At 36.3% G+C, this 21,747-nt stretch overlaps 1 protein-coding gene across 12 annotated transcripts in view; it reads right to left on the bottom strand.

The window, feature by feature from the left end:
* The window catches only part of BTRC (beta-transducin repeat containing E3 ubiquitin protein ligase), a 175,546-nt gene that overhangs the window by 67,157 nt on the left and 86,642 nt on the right, over positions 1–21,747 (bottom strand). For 7 of the 12 annotated variants that reach the window (XM_019952883.2, XM_019952886.2, XM_019952885.2 and 4 more), the window contains one exon: positions 14,244–14,321. The exons of the other annotated variants lie outside the window; for them this stretch is intronic. In XM_019952883.2, coding sequence (XP_019808442.1) covers positions 14,244–14,321 — 78 coding nt within the window. The remainder of the gene's footprint in view (positions 1–14,243; positions 14,322–21,747) is intronic. 12 annotated transcript variants of the gene reach the window in all.

Genomic DNA, 21,747 nt, shown 5'->3' with positions numbered 1-21,747 from the left:
CTGAAGGGAGAGCTATGAGTTCTTCCGTTTATCTGCTTATTCATTTATGTACTTATTTATATTTGCAATGGACACAGATATTTTAAATAATTCATTTTTGGTCAACTATCATTCTTTGGAAAAGAGCAGATAGATAAGAATAAAATTTAAGAAAATAGAGAAAATGACATTATAAATTTGAGTTTCCATTTAAACAAGTTAAATTTTTAAAAATTTATCCACTTAATTGTTTTATTCTTATATTATTTAAGTTGAAATTATTTCAAACACATATTTTAAAAGAATAAACTGGATCATTTGACATTAGTGTACAGGCACTATTGGCACATGTACATCTGGACTCAGGGTTCAGTACTTTTTCACAATTGCTAATACCACAAACTATTCATGTACAGACAATACAATTTTAAACTGTGTTCTTAAGACATTTATGAAGCAATTGGTATATACTAAATAAAATAAAACTTTAAGCCAAAGAATACTAGTTCCAATAATGGCAGAGATGTTTGTTTGTATTAAATTAACTCTTCTCAGATAACAATTATAAACCATGGAAAAAATATTCAAAAAAAAAACAAAAACAAAAAACAAAAGCACTACAGGTTCACCAAAAGTAGGCGGAAATTGGGGGAAGAATAGGACTGAGAAAGAGGAGAATCACACTTAGTAAGATCCATGTTTACATGCTTTTTCCATGAGGGTACTCACTAGGCTATTTGATGCAGGATGGCTAAAACTTCAATTAGAAAGACAGTCTATTGGCTTGGGGAGTTCAGGGCAGCCGCAGTGGCTCGAAATTGAGAAGAAAAATAGAAAACAGAAAGAGCCAGTCCTTCCTCTGGCAGGGAGGAAGCATCAAAACATGCATATAAATTTCTCTCAAATCTACGGCTAACCTTCAAATTACTTACACGAATGAGAGACTCCAAATATTCCAAAATAAAGTAATAGCTAGAAGACTGAAAGATATGAAAAGAGATTCCAGCTGCTGCCCATGAGGAGACACAGGGTTTTGAATTTGAGTTTAGAGGAGCTTCATAAGCACATCAAACTTTCTAATGAAAGCTTAGAAAGACCCTGCATTCAGACTAAAGAGTAAGTCTTGAGGACTAAGGGATAATGCCTCAGGACTAAGGGCAAAACCAAAACACACCTGCCCTAACAAACATAAAACCAGACTCTATGAAGTCACAGTGATCAGCCAGTAAGATAAACAGAGGAAGATAAAAGAAACCAGAGTCTCCACAATGTATTGTTTATAATGTCCGGTAAACAATAAAAACTACTAGACATGAGAAGAAGAAAAGGGAGCCATAGTAAAGAGAAAAAGAAATCAACAGAAAATGACCACGAGATGATCTAGTGATGGGAATCAGTTCATAAAGGTTCTACAGAAGCTATAACAAATATGTTCAACAACTTAAGGAAAAATACAATCACAGTGAGTAAACAGATGGAAATTTTCACCATTAAAATAAAATAAAATAAGCCAAACAAGTTCTAGAATGGATGAATATGTTACCTGAAATTAAAAATTTACTGGATGAGCTTAAAAGCAGGTTGGAGATGGCACAAAAAAAGGCCAATGAACTTAAAAAACAGATCAACTGAAATAATGTGAAGCATAGAAAGGGTAAAAGAAAAAAAAAGAACAGAGTCTCAGTCACCTGTGGGGCAATTTTCAATGATCTAGTATCATGGAATTGGAGACCCAGAAGAGAGGCAAAAATGGGGCACAGAAAGTTATAAAAATAGTGACCAACTATTTCTCAAATTTTGGTGAAAACCATTGGCTTGCTACTATAAGAACAGTAAACCCCAAAAGATTAAATACAAAAACCCCTAAATATCAGAAAATAAAACCTAGGTCCAAGACAGTCAAAACTGCTGAAAATCAGTAACAAAAACAAAACCTTAAAAGCAGCCAAAGAAAAAGGGGATGCCATATATATGGGAGCAACAATGTAAATAATGGCAGATTTTTCACCCAAAACAGTAAAGTCTAGAAGACAAAGGAATAAAAATTTTTTTTTTTTTTTGCAGGGGGTGCTGCACCTCGTGGCAGGGATTGAACTGAACCCTTGGCAGTGAAAGTGCCAAGTGCTAACCACTGGACCACCAGGGAGCTCCCAAGGAACAGGATTTTTTAAAGTGCTAAGAGGAAAAAACTCAAACCGGGTTTCTTATCATTAAAGGAGAATTACAAATATGAAAAGGGAAAAACCTAAAACAAACCCTGTTGACACTGTATTGGAACTGGAGCTATCAATGTGAACTCATGGTTTTCAAAATATATAATACAGATATAAAATAAAAGTTAACATTTAAATCCTGGCTTCTAAATACAATTCTGCACTACAAGGAGCCATAGCTCCCTGGAGAAATGGTTGATTCCTGGAATGGACAGAATAAATACAAAACAAACCTGGAAATACTCAGGAAACGATGGACATATATCATAGGGGCACAGATGCCAGCCTAAATGGGCTCTCATTTGACAAAATGGATGAGTATTAAAATAAAATAAAAGATATTAATAGATTACAATCTGTTGAATAAAATAGGATACATTTCTTGAAAGATACAAATGACCAAAACTGACAGAATAAGAAACAGAAAATCTAGACAGTTCTATAGGGGCTTCCCAGGTGGCTCACTGGTAAAGACTCTGCCTACCAATGCAGGAGACGCAGTTCAATCCCTGGGTCAGGAAGATCCCCTGGGGAAGGAAATGGCAACCCACTCCAGTCACAGACAGAGGAACCTAGTGGGCTATGGGGTTGTAAAAGAGTTGGACATGACTTAGCGACTAAATTAACAACAGACAGCTCTATAACTATTAAGGAAGTTGAAATTATTAGAAACTATTACACATAAATGGCTTCCCTGGTGGCTCAGGCAGTAAAGAATCAGCCTGCAATGTGGGAGTCCTGGGTTTGATTCCTGGCTTGGGAAGATCCCGAGGAGGAGGGCATGGCAACCCATTCCAGCATTCTTACCTGGAGAATCCCCATGGACATAGGAGCCTGACAGACTGTAGTCCATGGTGTTGCAAAGAGCTGGACATGACTGAGCAATTAAGCACAGTACATTACACATAAAATTAAAAAAAAAAATCTTCCCACAAAGAAAACTTCTGGGCCAGACAGTGTTACTGGTGAATTCTATTAAACAGTAAGGAAGAAGAACATCACAACAAAGATATCAGAAAAAAAAAAAACAAAAAACTACAAACTAATATCCCTTATGGACAGAGACACAAAACTTCTTAACAAAGTCAACTGATGTCATTCTCCGTATTAACAGAATGGGAGGTGCATTTAACAAAATTAAACACCAATTTATAATTTAAAAAAAATACCTCAGCAAGCTAGAAATAAATGGGAACTTCTTCAATCCCATAAAGGGCATGTAAAAAATTTCAACTAACATCATTCTTAGTGGTAAAAGACTATTTAAAACTCTCTCACGCCTGGGAACAAAGCCAAGATGTCCTTTACCACATCTATTCGACATTATATGGAGGCTTTAGCAATTCAAATAAAGAAAAAAGAAACAAAAGGCAAGTTGGAAAAGAAAAAAATTCTCTTTATTCATAAATGATAGGAAACAAAGACAACTGTTAAAAACCAACTGCATTTATATACTCTAACAACAATCAGAGAATGAGAAAAGTTTATAATAGCACTGAAAAACATTAAATACTTAGGAATAAATCTAACAAACTACATACACAAAATGTACACTGAAAACCGAAAAAAAAAAGGCTTAGAAAAATTTTAAAAGACAAATGGAGATACAGACCATGTCTGCACACTGGAAGACTCTTATTATTGAGCAGTTAATTCTATGCAAATAGATATTTGAGTTTCAAAAAAAATCCAAATCAACACCCCACAGACTTCTTTTTAATAGAAATTCTAACGATTCTAAAATTTATATAGAAGTGTAAAGTAACTATAGCCAAAACAATATTAAAAATAAAAATGTGGAGGACTCACACTACCTGATTCCAACAAAGCTACAATAATCAAGACAGTGCAGAGTTCAGTGCAAGGATAGACACCTCTAAAAAAACAGAAGACCTTGAACTCATCTTCTGTGTCAAGCAGGGACATGAAGTAGGAGTTGGTCAGGGCCTCAGCCACTGATACCCTTTGCTCTGCATACAGCAGCAAGCAGCCTCCTTTCCAGGAGGTTCAGAAATAGACTACATTTGTTCAGCCAACTGATTTCTGACAAAGGCACCCATGTAATTCAATGGAGGAAAGGAAAGTCTTTTCAGCAATGGTTCCAAAACAAGTGAATAAAAAAAGTATGGGGATTGTACAACACAGGGAATATAGCCAAAATTTTATAGTAAGTATAAATGTAGTATAACCTTTAAAAACTGTGAATCACTATACTGTACACCTGTAACTTATTATAGTATGGTATGAAATACATCAACTATATTTTAATAAAAATATAAATAATAATTAAACAAATAAATACTAAAATCACTAGCCAAGCAAACAAATCAGAAAGTACACTACAATGTTAATAATAAACTGAAGGAAGAAATAAACTATCTTAATAATTTTCAGTCCAAAAAAAGTATGGGAAAATAATGAGCCTCAAACTTTATCTCACAGCACACTTAAGAATTAATTTGAAATGGGCCAGAATTCAAGGTAAAAGCTAAATTTTATAAAGCTTCTGGAGTAAATTCTAGAAGGTACGGGTTAACTGACTGAACTTCATTCAAAAATCAGAAACTTCTCATCAAAAACACACCATGAATAAACAGGCAAGATACAGATTGTGAGAAGATATTCAGAACACATATCTGACAAAGGTCTGTTATCTAGAACTAAGATAGACAAAAAAGATCTTCATGACCCAGATAATCACGATGGTTTGAACCTAGAGCCAGACATCCTGGAATGCGAAGTCAAGTGGGCCTAAGAAGCATCACTACAAACAAAGCTAGTGGAGGTGATGGAATTCCAGTTGAACTATTTCAAATCCTAAAAGATGATGTTGTGAAAATGCAGCACTCAATATGCCAGCAAATTTGGAAAACTCAGCAGTGTCCACAGGACTGGAAAAGGTCAGTTTTCACTCCAATCCCAAAGAAAGGCAATGCCAAAGAATGCTCAACTGCTACTGCTGCTAAGTCGCTTCAGTCGTGTGCAACTCTGTGCGACCCCATAGATGGCAGCCCACCAGACTCCTGTCCCTGGGATTCTCCAGGCAAGAATACTGGAGTGGGTTGCCATTTCCTTCTCCAATGCGTGAAAGTGAAAGCGAAGTCACTCAGTCATGTCCAACTCTTCGCGACCCCGTAGACTGTAACCTAACCAAGCTCCTCCATCCATGGGACTTCCCAGGCAAGAGTACTGGAGTGGGTTGCCATTGCCTTTTCTGAAGAATGCTCAAACTACAGCACAATAGCACTCATCTCACACGCTAGCAAAGTAATGCTCAAAATTCTCCAAGCTAGGCTTCAACAGTACGTGAACCGTGAACTTTCAGGTGTTCAAGCTGGTTTTAGAAAGGGCAGAGGAACCAGAGATCAAATTGCCAACATCTGCTGGATCATCAAAAAAGCAAGAGAATTCCAGAAAAACATCTATTTCTGCTTTATTGACTATGCCAAAGCTTTTGACTGTGTGGATCACCATAAACTGTGGAAAATTCTTAAAGAGATGGGAATATCAGACTACCTGACCTGCCTCTTGAGAAACCTATACGCAGATCAGGAAGCAAATTAGAACTGGACATGGAACAAGAGACTGGCTCCAAATCAGGAAAGGAGTATGTCAAGGCTGTATATTGTCACCCTGCTTATTTAACTTATATGCAGAGTACATCATGAGAAACACTGGGCTGGATGAAGCACAAGCTGGAATCAAGATTGCAGGGAGAAACATCAATAACCTCAGATATGCAGATGACACCACACTTATGGCAGAAAGCGAAGAACTAAAGAGCCTCTTGATGAAAGTGAAAGAGGAGAGTGAAAAAGCTGGCTTAAAGCTCAATATTCAGAAAACTAAGATCATGGCATCTGGTCCCATCACATCATGGCAAATAGATGGGGAAATGATGCAAACAGTGACAGATTTTACTCTTGGGGGGTCCAAAATCACTGCAGATGGTGACTGCAGCCATGAAATTAAAAGACGTTTACTCCTTGGAAGGAAAGTTATGACCAACCTAGATGGCATATTAAAAAGCAGAGACATTACTTTGCCAACAAAGGTCCATCTAGTTAAAGTTATGGTTTTTCCAGTAGTCATGTATAGATGTGAGAGTTGGACTATAAAGAAAGGTGAGCACTGAAGAACTGATGCTTTTGAACTGTGGTGTTGGATAAGACTCTTGAGAGTCCCTGACTGCAAGGAGATCCAACCAGACCATCCTAAAGGAAATCATTCCTGAATATTCATTGGAAGGATTGATGTTGAAGCTGAAACTCCAATATTTTGGCCACCTGATGCGAAGAACTGACTCATTGGAAAAGACCCTGATTCTGGGAAAGTTTGAAGGCGGAGGAGAAGGGGACGACAGAGGATGAGATGGTTGGATGGCATCACCCACTCAATCAATGGACATGAGTTTGAGCAAGCTCTGGGAGTTGGTGATGGACAGGGAGGCCTGGTGTGCTGCAGTCCGTGGGGTCGCAAAGAGTCAGACACAACTGAGCAACTGAAGACAGACAATGCAATTTGTTTAATGCAAAAAAACCCCCAGATACTTAAGAAAATATATTAATAGCCAATAAATACATGAAAAAGTATTTAACACATGCTCACCAAAAAAACTTAAAGGACATTCATAACAACTTCATTTTAAAAAAATGAAAATAGCTCAAGTGTCTATCAAACGAAGAAAACAAAGTGTAGTATATTTATTCAATGGAATATATTGTACAGTAAAAGAGAATGAACAACTGGATAAACACAGCAGTATAGTGAATCTCATAAACATTATGCTGAGTGAGAGTGAGACCCCAACATGTATGATTCTATTACACACAATTCAAGCAAGGTGAAACTAATCTATGACAGGAAGCTGATCAATGTTTGATTCATTGTGGACAGGGAAACTGGTTGGAAAGGAGAATGAGGGAACTTTCTTGGGTAATGAAAATGTCCTATAGCTTGATTGGGGTGGTGGTTACATAGTTGAAAAGATGTCAAAAATTCAGTGACTTATGCAATTAATATATATGTAATTCTCTGTATGACATCTTTATTTCAATGAAAATATAAAAGTATGCAGTTAACATTTCGGGGATAAAGCACTAGAGGTTTGAACAGTTAATAAAAATGTTATTTTATTTTTCTGAAGGAAAAAAAAAAAAAGTCATGGCAGGTAGAAAACGAATTTTTCTCCAAAATTTTTTTACCCTCAGAAATGAGTATAATACAACTCAGGGGAACATTAGTTAGATTCAGGAACTTGTAGGAGTTTCCAGAGTAGGGATGTGCATGCATGCTAAGTTGCTTCAGTCATGTCTTACTCTATGCGACCGTATGGATTGTAGCCTGAGAGATTCCTTTGTCCATGGGATTCTCCAGGCAAGAATACTGGAATCTTCCTACTTCAGGGAATCTTCCCAACCCAGGGATTGAACCCATGTCTCTTAAGTCTCCTTCACTGGCAGGCAGGTTCTTTACCACTAGCGCGACCTGGGAAGCCCAAGGATATATACAGGTTTTTATTTTTTAGACATTTCATCTGTAAAATGGGTATATGATCTTCTTTTTCTCCAAAGGAAGTCACCTAGATTAGTAAACTAAAACTGGTCAGAGTCCTTAGATCAGTATGAAACAAAAAGGCCAAAGAATCAAATATTTTACTTTCAGTATTTTACTATTGTAAGACTCCTTTCAGCTAAAACAAACTAGTGAGTATAACAGCCACAGGCAAGATAGGTTCTATCTCCACACAACATCTGAAAAGGTAGCTTCATTGCTAAACCAGAGGCAGAGAGCTTTGCGTTGGAGTACTTTAATACGTTTTTATATAGCATATAAAGCACATAAGCATAAACCAGTAAGATGCCTTGCTGAAAACTACCTGCTTTGTAAAAGCAGGCTGTAATTCTGAACAAGTTTTCAATTTTCACACTGCTGCTAGGGTAAAACATTTTAAAGAGTTTAATTTTTTACAATGGATTCAATGACATAGGATTATCTAACAAAGTAATGGCTAATCAATAGAAGGTTTAGTTGTCAGGTGAAACATATAACACACTAAAAGGGATTGATTGCCAGACTTCTCCTTATTTACTAGAAGGTATATATTTAAAATGACACAAACTTGTTACCAGGCTGCATTTTTTTTAACCTTGCAAAAAGCTGCTTAAGAAATCTGTTCAGCAGCCCTATAGCAAAACAAGATATACTATAATGAAAATGGCTAGTGACTGGGGGGTGGGAAGGAGTATACAGGGACCTTCAGATATATATATAGAAATATATATATATATATAGGACAGAGAAAGCAAACTAAAAGCAACATCTAGGAAAGGTGAAACTGAGCTTTAAAAATGCCACAATGATGCTATCAAATCTCATTCAATAGATGCAAAGCTGTATCTGATCTCATTCCATGTTGCTCTTATGGTAGATTTTTTTTTAAGGACTCATGCAACTGGGTACAATAGCCCCTCCTACCTTTTTAATGGTACATCCAGATTAAGCACTGAACACAAAATAAATTGGGCCCATATGGACTTCAACCAGCATATAAACTGTTTCCTTTATAATTTATTCACAGTATCTTATGTCTCTATATGAAAATATACTTTTTATGGTCATTGCAACCCAGGAGTTCAATAATATTTTTTCTACTAAGTCAGTGATTACACAATTTATCAAAGAATGATTACACTGAAATAAAAATAAAACAAAATGCCAACCCCCTATACGGTCTTCCTTCCTCAAAGTAATTTTAAGACTGCTGATTATTAAATTGCTTCTTTTTGAAAACGGGTTTTTGTAGCAAGACACAAATTGCAAAAGCCATGTTTAAAAAACAAAAAAGTTATTAGACTCTAAAGGATTCAGCCAAAGTGGGAAGTTAAATAAACAAATCACTTCATCAGACTTGGAAAGATGACTTTTGTCTTACTTAAGAGACCTACATTAATTACCTTTAAGGTCTTTTACACGGACTATTTAAAAGAAGTACAATTTATTTATTTATTTCAAATGAGGTGCTTCTTCTGAAGTATTAAATAATGTCTACAAATGCAAAAGCATTTTTATAAATAGGTAATTAAAACAGATGACTAAAATTAAGTCAAGCTGCAAAACATTACCCAGGATGCACTATGTTTTTGTGTTGTTTTTTTTTTAATAAACATCTCAGGCAATTTTTTTCCATCCGAAGCCCAAAGCACTTCAGGAGAAAAAAAAGAAGTAGGAATTTCATAGGGGAAAAAACATACCTATATAATGAAATAATGCCAAACCCCAAACTAAAGTATTTACAAGATAGTCCCTGAAGCACAGTTTGTCATATTGCAATTACACCTTGCCTACTGCCAAGCCAAAGTGCTTACTATTTCCACTAGGGGGAGAAATATCTTAACACAAAACAACGGCAGATATGGAATGGGTTTTCTTGAGCAATTATCAGAACAAAGCTCCCTTGGCTGTGTGTACCTTCTAATTACTCAATACAATTAAAATGACTAACCTAAAACAAATAGGAAAAAAAACCTGCCAGCCTGATATGGGGGACTTCATTAAACCTTTCCCCCTCATCAATCAAATCAGAAAGAAGGGAATGCCATTACATATTATACAAACACTACAGAGCTATTAAAGGAAGTAAATTCAGTGAGTTTCTCTCTCTTTTTTTTTTTATAAAGGAAGTGGCTCTCTTGAAAAAGAAATGTCGTGGTATTTACCCATCTGGATGCTGCTTGAAAACAAATTGTCCTCCTAAGAGCAGAAATACAGTATGTTTTCTCTCAGTTCACTGGCTTATGAATGACTTTTTGTTGTTGTTGTTGTTTTGTTCAAACACATGATAATGTCATTTTCTGTGTCAGTGATGTGCTTGTTCCTCCTACTCATCCAACTGTATAAAGGAGCTATGCCAATCAGACCTCCATGCTTACACTGGATTGTTTTAAGTTCTTTACCGCTGGTTTCTGTGCATCTACTCCAAGTTAATGTTTAGAACAGCATAGGAATTTAGGGAAGGGGTGGGGTGGTAGGAAAGGAAAACAGCTACTTATTCCTTCTAAAAGGCTTATGCAGTTCCTTTTATAAGGCCCAGTCATTAACAGAAAATGACAACAGAGTCATTTTTCTTCAGCTGACAATTGCGACATTTTTCCAGCAGCATGCAAGGTGTTGAAAACCTGGCAGCTGTTACCTCCTGGGATGAAGATACTTTTTTATCCTCCCTTGACAGTTTAACTCAGTGGGTCAGCACCTTTAAAGACTGCAAAGTATCCTTGAAGAGGATGGAAGCTTGAATTACTGCTCCCTCCCTAATCAATGTAAACCCTCACTGCAGGTGAAGCCTCCATCTATAGAGGTGCATGGGGGAGGAAAATGTAATGCCCTGAGCCAGATGGTTTTTATCTTGTTTTTAAAGAATAAAGGAACAAGCTAACAAGGGAGACAGCTACTTTGTTAGCTTCTTGGCCTCTCTCATGGCTTTGCATCCCCAGGGTTCCAGCTACACAAGAGAAAGAATACCGAAAAACGTAAACACTTAAAGAAATATAACTAGAGGGCTGGCATCATGCTGCTTTCAAAGAGTTGAGACGGCTCTACTCAATGCTTTATTTATCACTACCCACGTTCTCAGGATGGTAAGTGGACACATACACAAAAGGAATGGGGGATGGGGGAGGGATTAGACCGAGGTCACAATTTACTCAATTACAGAGAAAGGCAGGGTTGACAGATCCTATTAGCACCAATGTGAAGCTAAGAAGGAGTATGCATGTTGTAAGGCTATGTTTTCAAAAAGTAATGAGTACTTTCATGTATCCTCTCAGGCCTTTGCCCTTGTTTGCAGATATGAGTACTATGAACACAGTTGCTATGGTTTTCTGGGCTTCACATTCTAGGAATAAAAGTAAAAAGAAAATTGTAGCTACTCTGTACAACTTTTAAATAAAAGTTTACACTTAAAAATAACAAGAGATCAGAAGATTATTCAGAAATTTAGAAAATTAAAAGAATAATTACATCCCCCTACCCCACCCCCACCTCCCAACTCTACTGCCTTCTGATGTTGGATATAAAATGGAAAAGCAGGTATACAAAACAACTTGGTGACACAGGGAGTAATGTCTTCTGACTTTCTCTTTCAATATTTTTTCTGCTAATGTCTTTCTCAAGTCTTAGAATTATGGTTATGGTAACCTCATAATACAAGTCAGGGAGTGTTCTTTTCTACTCTGTTTTCTATTTTGGTGTTATTTATTCCTTAAATGTTTGATAGAGTTCACCAGAAAACTATGTGGGCCTTTTGATAATTCAGTTTTTTCAACAGACATAGGGCTCTTCAAATTTTGTTTCACCTTGTTTTGGTATCAGTAAGTTGTGTTTTTCAAGGAATTGGTCCATATCATCAAAGATGCCAAATTTTTGGTATAAAGCTATTTATAATATTCCCTTTTACCTTTTTAATTTAAGAACTGTAGTGATAATACTTCTTTCAGTTCCTCTAACAGTTAAATAACTCTAAATTAACAGGCGTGTTCATATCCTATCAACAATGATTAAACTATACTTTAGAATATATAAGCTCTAAAATTAGTTTAAAACAACACTAAATTTATTAGAACATAACAGTATTTTAAAATCAGTGGTTAAAGAGTGGTAAACCCCATTAGAAATAGTATGCAAAAGAATGTCAAGTTAAGGGACTAGGCCACATGATGCAAATCCTGCTTATATAGACCTGAGGTAAAAGGCAGCTCTGACATCTTTTTATCTATATAACTTGACTAAAGGTGGGGTAGGGAGAGCAAATGGCATTTCATTATTGTCCTATGCATGGAGAAAAGAGGGTGTTTAAACAGCTTCTATACTATACCCTACATTAAGAAACTCGGTGATGGGGTAATCAAGTTCAGAGTAGTCCTGGACAGCTGCCCTGTGACCCGCTTGTATTGACCCCTGTTATTCATCACTCATCCCTAAGATTGAGAGGGCAAGCTCCTAGGGAGTGACCACCACAATAGACAGACACAAGCCAACAGTAATCTGGTTCCAGCAAAAAACCAGATGGCACTGCAATAAATTTACAAATCTGCATTCATGGGGCTGTTAAAACACCCAGAAGCTAAAAGACTCTGAGGGCCCCAGGAGGATCTCTTACTTCCCCATTTCTAAAGGCCATTTCTCTTTCCAAGAACAGAGTTCATGCTCTTCACAAAGAGAATAGAGATAAAACCCTTTACAAAGAAAGAAGGGGGGAAAGCCTCATGACCTAATTAATCTCCAGAGCTTGGATCTCAACACTGAATGACATATATTAGAAAAATAATTTTGGAGTACTAGGAGGATAAAAACAAACCTAAAAAACGGTTGTTAAATTAAAGCAGATGGGGTAAAGAGAACCTGCTAAAAAAGCAATGAAAAAAAAATTAATTTTTTTTCAAACACTGCACAAAACAGATCTTGCAAGTAGAAAATGATTCAATAATGTATGCATTTATTTTTTAAATGAATCAGATTAGTCCCATGTGTGACCTGCTGGTCCATCTGTATGTGCTGGACTTAATAGGCACGATTCTCTCTCTTGCTTCAGTTTGAAGTATGAGAGAGATAAATTTAGTTTAATTTTCAACAGATCAGCCTATCCATTTTCCAAATGGACCATCTGGATCAGCCTATTAAAATTAATTTATAACTTTGCAGAGTGAAAATTCGTTTGTTAGCTTAAATAAAGTTGCCAAAACTTTTTGTCATGTCATTGTTTTCTGACAGTTGTTTCTGTATAGTGGGCAGAGTGTTTCCACTTCCAAATTTATCTTATTCAGTTTCATCCTATATATTTAGATTTACAGATCAGGTGTTTATCTCCAAGAGTTAACGCTCTAACTAAACAATATCAATGCTTGATGATCATCTGGCTATTTACCAAGGCTTCCTGAACTGATTCAATTCTACTTACAATTATTTTTATAAAAAAATTTTGCATCCAAAATTGTTTTAACATAAATAAAAGAACGATGTGTCACGATTTCAAATACTTTTCCCCTAAATTTACATTGTCTACAGATTAGAGGTAGAGGGCTGAAGTAAAAATGCTTTGGCAACACTGAGATCTTTCAAATCACTGACTTGCTAATTAAACAAGTCATCAAATCTTTCTCGGCCTCCATTTTCTTCATCTATAAACTGGAAATCATATCTAGCAACTTTACACGGTTCTTGTGAGGGTTAAGTAAAATTAAGTATCAGGTTCACAGTGGGCACGCAACAAATATTCAATCTCTTCTTTTTCTTAGAATAATGCCATAGATGCAAGTAAATTAAAACTATTTTTACTACTGCTGGTGCTCATCTACTCCAATTTTATATTTAAAATAAATATTTGTGCATACCTATTCTTTGGCAACACTATAAGAACTTGTTTTTGCTGCCAGTGGGAGATGGAAGATGTTAGAGGTTGCTACAGGCAGTGAGAAGAACCTATTTTTTGACCAAATGTTTTTTAACATTTTAGTTTTTAAAAACAGAGCACCACAGAATTGAACTTTCAAAGAATGTATTACCTTTGAGGAGTCGGGGCACTGTGGTGAGTAAAAATTATTTTAAAGTTGTCATTAATATTGTCCTTTACTTCCAGAAAAAGCAAACAAATTTGCTCAGACTTTAGGAGCTAACTTAATTACAGGTAGATCCCTTTTGGTTTTTATTATTTTTTAGCGTATGAAGAATCTTAATAAAAAAGTAAGGTTTAAACTATCTACTATCTGCATTTAAGATACATTTCAAGTTATTTTTCCCTGAATAAGAAAACTTTCCTTTGATTTTGTTTTCACTACGTGTAAACAAATGACTGCCCTGTACTTGTACAACTAGGATATTTTTTAAATGACTGGGAAAACAATGTTAACTGATTGAAATTGATGGCTTGAGAGCCAGACCAACTTCAGAGTATTCTTAATTTAAGCTCCAGTACTTAACAAATGGCAAATTGAGGGTTTCCTGTCTTTTGTTTTGTTGTTGGTAGCTTTTTATTTTAAGTAAGACTGAATTTCATACCTGTCTAAGTGAATTCTTCTCTGGTATTATCTTCCTAGGGGGTTCGCCATTATTACAGTCTTCTCTCTCTGAGGAATTCTGTGAAAGAAAGTAAGCTTTAATTCAGTTCTCATTATCTTCAATCTTATTCTGTGGGAGTAAACTGAATTACATTTCTAATTCTGTAAGCTAGAATACCGTGTATATTTATGTATTTGTTCATATGAAGATTTATATACATATAGACATACACTTATGTAAAGGAAAACATATGCCCATGTATATAAATAAATGTATGTAGGGACCTAGGTGGGAAAGTATTTCATCTATATTTAAGCACTGCCCAGCAGATCATATTCATTATAAGTCTAGTTTATCGTTCTTTAGAAATGCAGGTTGGCACTGGACACAAAAAAGCTCCAGAGGGTAAATATCTGCCTGCAATCCCGGAGACCTGGGTTTTATCCCTGGGTCAGGAAGACTCCCTGGAAAAGGAAATGGCAACCCACTCTAGTACTCTTGTCTGGAAAATTCCATGGACGGAGAAGCCTGGTAGGCTACAGTCCATGGGGTTGCAAAGAGTCGGACACGACTGGGTGACTTCACTCATACTTAGCTGGTAACAACTTAAGCCAGGATTACTGCCTCCTCTTAATTAGTTTTAAACCATAGTAAAGTTTGATTGATCCAAGTTCTCAAAGTCAGATCCTAGAAAAAATTTAGTTATTTCTCTTCCTCTCTTCTCAGATTTGATTTTATTAAAAATAGTGCTTAGTTAGCTCAAAGCAATAAAATTTAATCAGGGTTTAACAGTTAAAATCCACTCTTGCCACTATAAACTCAAATAGCAGTTAGAAGACCCTAAAATGTCAATGAGATGTTTAATACTTAAAAAGAGGGAAATAGATGCACGATACTGATACTGGATGCTTGGGGCTGGTGCACTGGGACGACCTAGAGGGAGGGTATGGGGAGAGAGGAGGGAGGAGGGTTCAGGATGGGGAACACAGGTATACGTGTGGCAGATTCATTTCGATATTTGGCAAAACTAATACAATATTGTAAAGTTTAAAAATAAAATAAAATTTAAAAAAATTTTTTTATTTAGTTCAAAGTATTTAAAAAAAAAAAAGAGGGAAATACTAATTCAGTTAGAAGCAAGTTCAGAGTTCTAAATATCAACAGAGTAAAAAGGCAACCCATAAAATGGGGGGAAGATTGCAAATTATTTATCTGATAAGGAATTAACATCCAGAATATAGACAGATGTTGTAAAAACTCAACAACAAAAAACAGAACCACCTGATTCAAAAGTGGATGAAGGACTTGAATAGACATTTACCCAAGAATATATACAAATGGTCAACAAGCACATGAAAGGATGTTCAGTATCACTACTCATTTCATAAATGAACAGCAAAACTACAAGGTACCATACATTCATTAGGTAGGCTACTATCAAAAACAAACAAGCAAAAAAACAGGTATTGATGAGGCTGTTGAAAAACTGGAACTTTTGTGCATCTCTGGGGGGAATGTAAAATGGTATATCTGCTATGGGAAACATTATGGTTTCTCAAAGAATTAAAAAAGGAATTACTACATGATCCAACAATTCCATCTCTGAGTACATACTCAAAAGAACTGAAAGGGGAGTTTTAAAGAGATATTTGTACATCTGTGTTTGTGGCAGCATTATCCACAACAGCTAAAACATGGAAGCAATGCAAGTGTATGCTGATGGATGAATGGTTAAGTAAAATGCAGTATATACTTACAATGGAATAATATTCAGCCTTAAAAAGGAAGGAAATTCTGACACATATCACAAAATTGTTGAATCTTTAAGACATTATACTAAGTGAAATAAGCTAGTCATAAAAAGATAAATACAGTATGATTCCACTGACATAACACACTTAAGAGTATTCAAAATCATACATACAGAAGATAGAATGTTGGTTACCAGGGCTATGAGAAGGAAGGAATGAGGAATTATTGTTCAATGGGTAGAGTTTCAGTTTAACCAGATGAAAAGAGTTATGGAGATGAATGGGGGTGATGGTTGCACAACATTATGAATGTATTTAATATCACTGAACTCTATACTTTTAAAATGGTTAAGATGATAAATTTTATGTGTATTTTACCACATTAAAAAACAACTGAAAAAATCTGGTAATCAACACATGTAAATCACTATCTGCAAGGCAAAATACAGAAAACTGAAATACACACTATTTGGGCTCTATTTTCCACAATTACATGTATGAGTGTGTGCTAAGTCACTTCAGTCATGTCTGACTGTTTGTGACCCTGTGGACATAGCCCGCCTGGCTCCTCTGTCCATGGGATTCTCCAGACAAGAATACTGGAGTGGGTTGCCATGCTCTCATCCAGTTACGTGTGTAATGTTAGTATTTTAGAAAGTGCAGCTGATTTACTCATTATATTACATATATTCATCATATTCTAACTGAGGAGTTACTTTCAGATCCAAAAATTATATCCAACATGAGTTTATCTGAAAAATTTCATACAAGTATGAAATTGAATACAGGATCATAATGGTGTTTTAAACTTAGATAGTATACATTTTTTGCATTTTGTATCAAGAAGCCCTCTATGGCTAACATCTGTGTGCCTTCTGTGTCACACCTTGATAGGCCAGCACACTAAGGTGTTCCTTCTGGCCAGAAATCTCTCATGAGGTTTAACTTGATATTTTACATTTGTAATGATCACTTTACATTAAAGGTCCCTAAAATCAATACAAAGAAAAAGAAAAAAAATGTTATGTTACAAGCTAGGGATAGAGGCTCAATAACTTCAGAATTCTAACTGCTTTTACTCTCCTATACAAATGAACTGTATTCAATTAAGCCAGTATTCAATTTTAAACTTATAATCTGTTAAGTAATTACTTCCCAGTCCATGAAGTTACACACCCTCCTTTAAATAAAATACCATTTCAGATCACCTAAACCTGTTTAATTCAACGTAAGGTCCTATATTTAAAATTGTTTTTTTTTAAATGTCATCATAATAAAGTTGGAAGCTTAATTACTTTCTGGTGAAAGTCTGTTATACTGAAGACATTATAAATTACATTTTTACTCTACAGGTGCTTTGGATGAAACAAAATTGATGGCAAACTCTCTACACTAAATTACATAGCAAAAAAACCTGTGATCTTAACCTAATACGATGAGTCAGTTCAGTTCAGTTGCTCAGTTGTGTCCGACTCTCTGAGACCCCACAGACTGCAGGACGCCAGGCTTCCCTGTCCATCAGTGAAGCCATCCAACCATCTCATCCTTTGTCGTCCCCTTTTCCTCCTGCCTTCAATCTTTCCCAGCATCCGGGTTTTTTCCAAGGAGTCAGTTCTTCAATCAGGTGGCCAAAGTGTTGGAGCTTCAGCTTCAGCATCAGTCCTTCCAATGGATATTCAGGACTGATTTCCTTTAGGATTGACTGGTTGGATCTCCTTGCAGGCCAAGGGACTCCCAAGAGTATTGTCCAACACCACAGTTCAAAAGCATCAATTCTTCAGTGCTCAGTGGCTATCTAGCCCAAATCAGCAATTTTCTTCCTCCTGACCCTCTATTTTTTTCTGATTTAGATGGGAAACTATTGAGTGAGCATTATAAGAATGTCTAAGGTATTAAAAGATAAAGGGAGCTAAAGGATGATTACTACCTTAGAGCAGAACACAGAGCTGAAGAGGAGCTCCTTTCCCTTCTCCATTCAATCAGGGCAAAGGATATACATATTATTTATTTTGTTGTCTAAAAAAAAAGGTCACTTTAACATTAACAAGCAAGAAAAGGAGAAAAACACTGTTACAGCTAGTTCTTTTTTAGATAGTTTAATAACCCAACATTTTTTGCTCTTTTTCCCGACTTCTTTTAATCATTTTTTACTTTTACTGGACCATCCACCATGAGAAAACAAATCAATTGAATTCAATCAATTCAAAAAATTCAATTATGTTGTTGCTTAAAACAGAGGTAGTGACATTAAACAGTCATGTTATCAGGAGCAAGGAGTAAGGTACCCTCCTCAAAGTGAAGAGGAGAGCCAGAAAGCCAGTGAATAAGAAATTAATAGCTCTACAGTCTTGAGGATGGCCGGGAATGATTAAACAGCCAACATACCTGATAGTCACTTTGGTGGTTCTCAAAGACTGTGCTCTCCAACACCACCCAGTTCAGTAGCACAGTTATTCCTTGTATCTTTAACTATGATGCATTCCAATAAGCAATATTCACAACTGCCCTTGGTCATATCAAGCTAAATTATGTCCAATTCTAAATTATGTCCAAGTGTAAATTATGTCCAATCAAGCTAAATTAAGTTCTACTTATGGGTAACTAAAAGATGTGGGTAAGACTCATGATACAAATTCAGTTCAGTTCAGTTCAGTCGCTCAGTCGTGTCCGACTCTGTGACCCCATGAATCGCAGCACGCCAGGCCTCCCTGTCCATCACCAACTCCTGGAGTTTACCCAAACTCGATGATGCCATCCAGCCATCTCATCCTCTGTCGTCCCCTTCTCCTCCTGCCCCCAATCCCTCCCAGCATCAGGGTTTTTTCCAATGAGTCAACTCTATGCATGAGGTGGCCAAAGTATTGGAGTTTCAGCTTCAGCATCAGCCGTTCCAATGAACACCCAGGACTGATCTCCTTTAGGATAGACTGGTTGAATCTCCTTGCAGTCCAAGGGACTCTCAAGAGTCTTCTCCAACACCACAGTTCAAAAGCATAATTCTTCAGTGTTCAGCTTTCTTCACAGTCCAACTCTCACCTTGCCCAAAACATATAACCTCAATCTGCTCATGAGAAACAACAGACTAGCCGGAATTGAGGGAAATCTTAGAAAATTTCTAGTCTGTACCTAACAAAAAAGCGTCAAGGTCATAAAATACAAAGAGAGACTAAGGAACTGTTACAGGTTAAAGAAAACTAAACAGACAAAACTGAATGCAGCCTGTGATCTGAAGTTATTTGGTGGGGGGAGGAGCTGAAACAAAATTGATGGTAAACTCCTCTGCACTGAATTATATAGTGAAAAATAAGTGATCTGAGCCTAACGGGGTAAGGACTATCGAGCCCATATCCACAATTTTCTTCTCCACCCTTTACTTCATCTGTTCTTGATAGGCAATTATTGAGTGGGCATTATGATATAAGGTTTGTATAAAGAACAGTATCAGAATTATTGGAAAAATTTGAAACAAGTCTATAGATGAACTAATAACATCATATCAATGTTAATTTCCTGACTGTTTCTCTACTTTTAAAATTAACATGTGGAAAAACAAATTTTTTGGGGGGTATAGTTCTATTGAGTTTTGAGAAAACCATAAAGTTATATAACCACTACCACAATCAAGATGTAAAGCAGTTACATTACCTTCCAAAATTCCCCTTGATAGAGTAAACTCCTTTCCCTAGGGATCACTGATTTATTTTTTGTCTCAATAATTCTGTCTTTTCTAAGGCGTCATACAATGAATCATATAGTATGTAACTGTTTGAGTCTGTCTTCTCATCTAACATAAAAAATACATTCATTTGTGAGATTCATTTGTGTTCTTTCGTATTTCAGCAGTTCTTTCCTTTTTATTGGCAAGTAGTAGCACTGTATGGATGTACCAAAGTCTATTTATACACTCAACTTCCTGACTTCGACAGTCTGTACTGGGGTTTGTTTTTTTTTTTAAACTGAAGTATAGTTGATTTACAGTGTTTCAGGTATACAGCAAAGTGATTCAGCTATACATTTATATTTACTCTTTTTCAGATTCTTTTCCATTACAAGTTATTATATTAACTATAGTTCCTTGTGCTATATAGTAGGTCCTTATGTTTATCTATTTTATATACGGTAGTAGTGTTAATCCCAAATTCCAAATTTACCCCTCCCCCTTTCCCCCTTGGTAACCCTAGGTTAGGTTTGTTTTCTATGTCTGTGAGTTTATTTTTGTCTTGTAAATAAGTTCATTTGTGTCATTTGTACTGTGGTTATTTAAAAGAATGTCCTTGGTCTTAGAAACATACAATGAAAATATTTAGGGGTAAAAGGACATGTGTCTGCAACTAACTTTAAAAGAGCTCAGAAAAAGTAATAAATAAATTGATGTTAATATATAAATGTGCATGCTAAGTTGTTTCAGTCGTGTTTGACTCTTTGGAACGCTATGGACTGTAGCCTGCCAAGTTCCTCTGTCCATGGGATTTAGCAGGCAAGAATACTGGAGTGAGCTGCCATGCCGTCGTCCAGGGGATCTTCCCAACTCAGGGGTTGAACCTGCACCTCCTGCATTGCAGGCAAATTCTTTGCCACTGAGCCATCGGGAAGCCCATTAATATATATGTGTATGCCTGCAATGGACTGCAAGGAGATCCAACCAGTCCATCCTAAAGGAGATCAGTCCTGGGTGTTCATTGGAAGGACTGATGCTGAAGCTGAAACTCCAATACTTTGGCCACCTGATGCAGAGAGCTGACTATTTGAAAAGATCCTGATGCTTGGAAAGACTGAAGGCAGGAGGAGAAGGGGATGACAGAAGAGGAGATGGATGGCATCACCAACACAATGGACATGGGTTTGGGTGGACTCCGGGAGTTGGTGATGGACAGGGAGGCCTGGCTTGCTGAGGTTCATGGAGTCACAAAGAGTCAGACATGACTGAGCGACTGAACTGAACTGATTGCCTGAAATGTGGGAGACCTGGGTTCAATCCCTAGGTTGGGAAGATCCACTGGAGAAGGGGTTACCCACTCCAGTATGCCTGGAAAATTTCATGGACTGTATAGACCATGGGGTCGCAAAGAGTCAGACACGACTGAGTGACTTTCACTTTACTTCACTTTATGTATTAATAGAGATCAAGCAAATGTGTTGACACATGGAGAATCTATGTAGAGTATAAGGGGATTTTATTTATTTATTTTTACTATTCTTTTAACTTTCTGTACATCTGAAATTATGTCAAAATAAAAATTAACCAAACAGATGAAATCCAGAAGAAAATATGTTAATAAATGGAAAAACAGAAGTCAGATAAATGAAAAATAAACTGAGGGAAAAAATTCCTTCAATAAAAATAAAAGTTGTATTTTACCACTTAAGCTTGAGCCAACTAGAAAAACCTGACTGCTCAAAACAACTCATTCACAACACTCAGATGGAACATTTCGTTATAGTAAATTATTTGCAGAATGTATGTGTAGTCCTGGAGTAACAATAGTGTATAAATATTAGCATTAAAATATTTCTACTACATAACTTGTTACCTTTTATATTAACTTGAATATTTATGCCTTAACCCAGCATTCACTAATTTAGAATTTTTAAGGGCAGAATAAAAGCCTCACTGACAACTTTGAATTTAACTTCAAACTGGAAGCATTAGAGTTATAACAGCTGCAGACATGCAGACTTAGTAACAGAAAGGGTAGGTAAAACAGACTTGGTAGGTAAAAGTCAAATGAAATACTACTAAAGCTCATGTGTTA

The sequence above is a fragment of the Bos indicus genome, chromosome 26 (genome assembly GCF_029378745.1).
Source record: "Bos indicus isolate NIAB-ARS_2022 breed Sahiwal x Tharparkar chromosome 26, NIAB-ARS_B.indTharparkar_mat_pri_1.0, whole genome shotgun sequence".
Taxonomy (NCBI): Eukaryota; Metazoa; Chordata; class Mammalia; order Artiodactyla; family Bovidae; genus Bos; species Bos indicus.
This window is presented reverse-complemented; position numbering and strand designations above follow the sequence as displayed.